Here is a 7,710-nt window from a genome sequence, read left to right as displayed (position 1 = left end):
GCCGCCGCCGACTCTCTCGCTCCCAGCGCGGCGGACGCCCCCGGGCCGAGCAGCGAGTGCGCTCCGGTGCCAGACCCATCGCCAGACGCCTCTGGGCCGGTTGACTCCCGTGTCCCGCTCCTGCGCCCTACGTCCCCAAAGATGAACGTGAGGAGGGTGGAAAGCATCTCGGCTCAGCTGGAGGAGGCGAGCTCCACAGGCGGTAGGATGCAATAAGCGTTGGAGCGGGCTCCCGCTTCCACTCTGCTTCCCTCACGAGCTGAGACGGGGACCCCTTCCTGGGCTGGGGACGCTTGTTGCCTTTGCTGCATGTGAGATAGTCAGCTGGGCGGGACTGGGAAGGGGAGGTGGCAGCGGCGGGGATGGGGGCGCGGAGGAGAGGGGGTGCATGCAAGGTACAGGTCGGGAAAGAAGAGGTGTTTGAAGTGTGTGTGAAACTCGCCAGTGTCAGGGTCCCCTGCGATCCTGTGCCTACTTTTGCCTTCTCTGAAAATTTCCCATGTTGTTTACGCATTTGCCAAATGACTTCAGACCTCACACTTCCTTCTCCTAACACCTGGGGATAGATGATCTGAAATAGTATTGATCTTCTCCCTCCACGGTGCATTTATGCTCCCAAACATTTCTTCATTAAAACTCTATTTTCGTCCCCTGGTAATACACAGGCGGAATGTTTCCCAGGTCAGATTCTTCAGCAGGACCGTATGTCTTATTTTATTGTCAGCTTCAGTTTAGTGTGTTCAGAGAAAATGGTCCTCAGTGACACTTGGAGATAATTTATACACAGTATAGCCTTGGAAAGGTACTTGGCACTCTGTGCAAGGAGCTTGGCTTTCAGAGTATCATGCATTCTGTGAAAGCAGGGACAGGTATCCATAGCAGAATATGGGACCATAGCTCCCTTACCCCTCACCACACCCCAGTAAAGCCCCCTGGGTAGAATTGGTTTGTTTTTAGGTGGCTTTACATGTGTACAAATTTTAGAGGAGTCGTAAATCAAATGAAGGTTATTGTGGGGAACCTGAGAGTAATCGAGAGTGGACCTTTCCCAGATTATATAAAATGAGGGGGTCACACGTGGCCACAGCATGGTTTGGATTTGCAGGATGAAAAAGTTGTACTTCAGGGCTATAAAGTTGCAAGGAAAGAGGCATGTCCACATTTTAGGTGTTTATACCCAGGGAAATGGAGTCACTTCAACTAGAGTCCATTGCCCTAATTTATAGACATTGAGATACGGATATGTTCCTTTTCTTCCTTTCCGTCCAGTAGTTCAAGTTATTATAACTGGGAGGACCCTAGTCTTTTTTGAATGTAAAGTCTTAGAGAAAATACTCTTGGTAGGCTGGAAAAAACCTATCACTTTTAGAGCCCCCAATATGACTTATAATGATGTATAGTTCACATTTCCCTCATGACAATAGCTGCCACTCATTGCAAACTAAGTATATCTAGGATATATCTTAGGGCCAATGCTCATAATCTTGAAGAGATTGAATTTTTCAGAATGAGAGTTGTAACTGTAGAGGGCTGCATAGTTGATTTCATAGGGTCTCTGTCTTTGCAGTTCCTTCGACTCAATAGGGTAGGGAGCCTTTCGGGAACTTACTCATGCACAAGGCAATTGTAGATTCTCAGAAATAGAGATGGTTGTAGGAACAGAAGTCTGGGGAACTGGGTGGCTTGCATTGTTCAGCTCGTCAGCAATAGCAGCTTTTTGGCTGAGCCTAGTCTTTAATTGGCCAGATGGGGATTGAATCAGCTCGCCTCATCTGTTCACAGTGCCATAGGTGGCCATAATCTCTACTTGTTGGATAAAATGAGAAAGATGAAATCACATCTGAGGAGTATGATGTATTAAAAAAGAAAAGACTTTCAGTACCATCTCTAGAATCAGCGTGTGTTCATTGTTCATTTGGAGAATAGAAAGCTCCTGATTTATATCTTTCTCAGGTGAGACCAAAAAGGAAGCATTTTCTGGCTTGAATTGATCTGACATCTGTTTCTGGAATTGTATTCACATGTTTTTAGAGTTAATTGTTTAGAAGAAGAAAAACTTTTAAAGTTAATTGTTAACTTTAGAAGAAAAAAAATGAAGCACCCTTTTTTGTTGTTGTTTTTAGTGTTTCAAGTTTAAATTGGAGAATAGTCCCCAGATATGTAGTTGTTTCGTAGGGTCTCTGTCTTTGCAGCAAAGGTCTTTGTATTTTCAGCAAACTTCCATACTTTGATTTGGGCTCAAGTGTTGAGTCTTGACTAATCCTGGGACGAGAAAAGACTGTCATCTTTAAAGGTTTCCAGTCTAATTTCAGTTCTTTTTAATGGCTTCTTGACCAGAGATGTATTAATGTCTTTTGTTACCTGGTTATTGACTGGAGTGTTTTAGTGTTCACTTATGCAACAAATCGCCAGCCACAGGCATTAGTTTCTGTATACAAAAATCCCCTGGTCAGTAATATGTTAAAACAATAGCTCCTGACCTCTTATTTCCTTTAAAATAAATGGGATATTTGCATCTTCTAACATGACCATGGTGATCTTCTTTTGAATATATGTCTCTTGGATGAAGGTTTATAAAATGATGTAATCAAGATTAAAATGAAATTTAACTGGAGGATCAGACAGACAGAAATGGATTAGGGTTAGAGGGAAATCAGGAATTGGAGAAGCGTGTGTGTGTGTTTTGTGTCTGTATTTTATGACTGGACTCTAGAGCCAGAAAAATAGTTTATTGAGAAACATAGACTACATTAAAGTGAAAGTAGAGAGGAAAATGCAGGAAAGATGGAAGCAAGGTTGAGTGAGTTGCTAAAACTTTATGATACAATTACTTAACTCACTTCTTACTCCTTTTAACGAGTGATGTATTTACTATGCTAACTGATTAACACCATTTCTAAGTCATGGTAGTTGATAATACTGTGGAAAATGGGAAATGGATGCTTGTCAATGGTCACATATAAGTGGAGAAGGTTTGTTAGGAATCATAGAGCTCACTTCTATTCTCCCTCTCATCAGTTTCTACATTATACCAAAAGCTTGCCCAGAACAAATTTTTCATGTCATTTGCTTCCCTGGTACAAAATCAAACATAATCATACTACTGGTGGAGAGGCAGAGGGTGATGATTATTCAGCAGTGTATTTGAAAGAGAATCAGAAGTAAGATCAGAGGAAAAAACCCACAACATTATTCACTGGTGTCCTTAATTTCTTCCATCTAACACAGAGATGGCAACTATTATGTGACGTAATCTACAACTCAACATGGGGAGGGAAATGGGTGTTTCCATAGTTAGAGGAGGTCATGGAGAGGATGTGGCCCAAACTGGGCAATCAGAGGCCCATCACCTGCCTCCCCTGTCCTTGGGATGTATGTTCTGCCCACTATTTGCACAGCACAAGCCATTTTCAAGGACACAGCCTTGAGAGAGTAACTTAAGGACACCTGGGTGGTATTCATGACTGTGAAAGTGTTAGTCGTTCAGTCGTGTCTGACTTTGTGACCCCATGGACTGTAGCCTGCCAGGCTCTTCTGTCCATGGAATTCTATAGTATTCATTACTAAACCTCATTAAACCCTCTATATAAACCTTTAAGAATCTGGAGTGCAGGTGTGGAGATCTACTCATCTTGCTTCACTCAAGACAAGCCTTGTTATTTCAGGTCCTTTGTTTATTAAACCTGCCACTGACCAGTCTGGAGCGGTCCTCCTCTTTCTTTGGTCTCTCCTTACCCTCTGTGTGTGGGACTCAGTTTCACATTTCACCTGGGAAGTTCTCAAGTTTGGCAACCAACAATAGTACAGTGAAAAATGCTCTTCGTTTTTGTATTGTTAGATGGATGTTATCATGGCCTCAGCTTAAGTTGGGAGTTTATTAAAGATAAACCCAAATTAGTAATTCCACAAGGGTAGAAGTGAAAAGTCTGTTCTCAATCCTGAAAAAGCTTTTCATGGCACAAGGCATTATTCTGTCTTCTTTGTGTTGTTCAATGTAAGAAGGTTCTAAGCAAATCACATGGTGAAATGGTAAAATTCAACAACCCTCTTCTGCTTGCTCCACTTTTTTTTTTTTTTTGGCCAATGCTTATGCAAAGTTTCATCAAATAAGGCTATAGATAGTTTGGAAATTAATGATTCATGCAGTATAAAACATGTATGCAAAATTTCCATGGAATCATAGACTGGATAGTAGTTGACTCTTTTGATATATTTCTGGGATTGAAGTGCATGGTCCTTCTTAGTCTTTTTTTCATCCTTTTATTTGTTTTTCTTGTCTTCACTGGTGTTCTAGAAGATGTGGATAATATTGCTTTTCAATATTTCATTGCAGAGTGTGCTTGCTTAATAGCCTCCTTTCTTAGGGACTTTCAAGCAGATTAAAGTGTGTGTGTGAGAGAGAGGTGAAGGGACAGAGGGAAAATGAGTTTTTAATTCGTTCAGTGGCCTTTACTGAAACAGGGCACTCAAAGCTGATGCACTGGGACAACCCAGAGGGGTGGGATGGGGAGGGAGGTGGGAAGTGGTTTTGGGACGGGGGACACCTGTGCACCCGTGACTGATTCATGTCAATGTATAGCAGAAACCACCACAATATTGTAATTAGCCTCCAATTAAAATAAATTAATTAAAAATATTTTAAGTTATATAACTTGATCTGTCACTATAGGTGTATTCACTACTGGGCATTAAATCACCTACTTCTTTTTCAAAACTGTTTATTTGGTTAAAGGTCTTAGTGTTCTTTTCTCCATTCACATTTTTCTGAACTCACTGCCATGCTTTGTGCTATTTATCTACACTCCTTGGAAGACTGTGAACCCTGGGAGCAGAGCTGTTGTGTTGTGCCTACTACCTTGTTGGCAGCATCTGGCATCAAGCCTGGCATACAGTATTTGCTCAATAACATTTATTGAATGAATGAATTCCCCTTGTATTTTGTGACATTGCATTATTCTGTCTCTTCCTACTTCTCTCAGATCTCATTTTCTGATCTTTATTTCTTCCTATGCCCATTCTGTACAACTTTGCACAGAGTTCTGTCTTCATTCTCTTATTTCTCTCTAATCAAACCGTGGCTTTGACACATTTTATCTGGATGCAGACGACTTGTTAGTCTGTAACTCTGGCTCAATCCCTTTCCACATTACCAGATGGACATTTGCGTGCCCTATTGGTCAGACCCATCAACAAGTTTTACCAGCACCTTGAAGTCAGTATGTCAGAAAAGACATATACTTTCTTCTAAGAACAATTTATCATCCAAGTTTTCATGATGGTGACATCATTTTTTGAGGCACACAGTTAAAAAGTAAAGCAAAAGTGATTCTTTCTCTATGGTCCTTTCCACTTTATTTCCTCTCTTTCTATGTGGAATCAGTCACCAAGCCTTATTGATTCTCTTCTAGCTTTTATGTCCATCTCCTCCTCCAGCTCCCATTGCATTGCTTAACGTTATATTCTTATTTCTCAGACCATCATAGTTGTCTTCTATTTGCACTACGTGCTACTCCTCACACACAACCAAATACCTTTATTAAAACCTGATTTGAGTCAGATCATTCTCTTACGCAAAACCTTGCCATTACTTTTAGCACTAAAAATACCATCTTCTTAGCTTGATAGTCAAGGCTTCCACAGTGTGGTGACAGTCCTCTATCTCAACATTTCTTTCATGACTCTTTTAAGGCTACACTTTGACCTGCTAAACTGAATTGTTCCCGAGTCCCCACACGTCTCATATTCTACCTACTGCTTAGGATGAGCTTTATACCCCGCATGACCCACTTGAACACTGTTGAATGTTCAACATTGAATCCATCCTCTGAGACACTCATCTTGAATGCAGTGTCTTTCTCAGTGTAGCCTTACTGATTTCTCCCGGCCCCTCCCTAAAGAATTATGCTTTAAATTTTCATCAATCATTCTCCTTTGACTTACCTCTGAATGACAAAGCAGAAGAAGCTATATATATTTCTTTGGTGTGCAGTCTTAAGTTATAACACCTTGATGCTGAGTACTGTACATGAATTGCTAATTTTCATACCCCTGCTAATGACTGGCACAGCACTTCACAAAATAGTAGGTGCTTCAAACATTGTTATGGAATTTAAACCGCACTGCTCAGTGGTAGACCTACCAGAGACCCAAAATTACAGTTCATGTTTGATTGCTTGTTAAGGCATCTACTGGAAGTAACTGTTTTTTTTTTTGGTTCTGTCTTTTCTGTTTCGTGGGCCAGGTCTATGAATAATGTGACAGCAAGATACTGCTCCTCTAAACTGCGCATGCGTGGCTGTTGTAATGTGTGGCTATGAGAGTATCTGTAATGTGTGGCTATGAGAGTTTACATCATTTTTGAAGAAAAGCTTAATAAGTAACCAGTGTTTTCTGTGTATTTAGAGCAATAGGCAGTGTCATCTTTGGATACTGTCGCTATGACCCTCTGTCATCCTTAATACCTTCCAGACCTGTCACCCCCAGGGGATTGGTGGTTCAGGGGCCCCTCAGTGAGTGATGATCACCTCTCTTGGTTCTCTTCCCAATAAAAGAGTGGAAAGATGAGCTAAGGACTCCTGAATCATGATTGTGATTATCAGTACTGGTCTGAGTTAGTGTTACAGAGAATAGCCCTTCATAACATTTCCCAACCCAGATCCTGAATGGCTACACCGACCCCTCCCCAACCCTGTCTACCATTATTATCTTCATCAGATGATAAACCCCTTTATTATATCAGTGACTGTGGAAAGGAATGGAAAAATTATAAAAAAAAACTGATATCTTTCAACATTTACATATCCATTTCCTTAGGTGTGTTTTCTTTAGTATCAGACTTCACAGAATCACGTGTTGAAAGGGAATTGAAAGGGCATGGAAACCATGGCAGGGCTGAGATGAGATGAAGTTCAACTCTTTAACTCTCACCACTTGGGCTGTCTGCCTTCTCGCCCAGTTTCTTCACTATAGACTGTTCTGTACACATACATAGTGTCCTTAGTATTAGAAAGCCTGAAAAAAGAAAGGCTCAGTGTTTAAACATGTAAGTTTTCCATTCACTCTGACACTCTAATGAATTATTTGAATATGGATATAAATGTAAAATTTGCCATATTGAGCACTTGGCCTTCATGCCAACATATTAAAGGCTAATTTTCTTCCCAAATGAACAGAGCCTGTGTGGTCTAATGGTTCTCCCATTCGAAATAGGTTGTCCCTGTAGATGTATTATTGATGTTTTAGAAACGTCTCTCTCCTACATCTTCTACCCCAATTATTTAAATTTAGGTAAAAATAACTATTCAGCCCATTTTACAGTAACAGTGCATAACGTCTTGGTTACCTGAGATCAGGATTGACTTAGTTACGGAAGCGTTCCCCTCCCCCTCCACCCCCCCGCAACATACTCAGTAGCATCTGCTCATGAATAGTGAATAAAAGTCTTGAGGGAATTCGAACTGGCAATTTTTTTTTAATAAGTCTTTACTTTAAAAAGGTTTTGGAGAAGAAATAGACTTCATCTCCACATGTCAACACTTCTTAATATTTGAAGAATCTTTTGAGTGAAGCAGTTTATTTAAGAAATGACATTATCTGCTCACAAATAGGAATCAAAATCAGATTTGACTGATGGAGTAAGTGCTGCAAGCTCATGACTATGCATGCTCCCCCCGCCCATGTCTTCACTATAATAGTACCTACACACTGTGT

At 40.9% G+C, this 7,710-nt stretch overlaps 1 protein-coding gene across 1 annotated transcript in view; it reads left to right on the top strand.

The window, feature by feature from the left end:
• The first annotated feature begins 77 nt into the window (after positions 1–77).
• Positions 78–7,710, top strand: part of KCNIP4 (Kv channel interacting protein 4) — a 1,324,407-nt gene continuing 1,316,774 nt past the window's right edge. Inside the window, exon 1 of the mRNA XM_010860228.1 lies at positions 78–202. Coding sequence (XP_010858530.1) covers positions 142–202 — 61 coding nt within the window. The 5' untranslated portion in view covers positions 78–141. The remainder of the gene's footprint in view (positions 203–7,710) is intronic.

This window comes from Bison bison, unplaced genomic scaffold (genome assembly GCF_000754665.1).
Source record: "Bison bison bison isolate TAMUID 2011002044 unplaced genomic scaffold, Bison_UMD1.0 scf7180017864464, whole genome shotgun sequence".
Taxonomy (NCBI): domain Eukaryota; kingdom Metazoa; phylum Chordata; class Mammalia; order Artiodactyla; family Bovidae; genus Bison; species Bison bison.
Note: the sequence above shows the minus strand (reverse complement) of the source record. Positions and strands in the feature narration are given on the sequence as shown.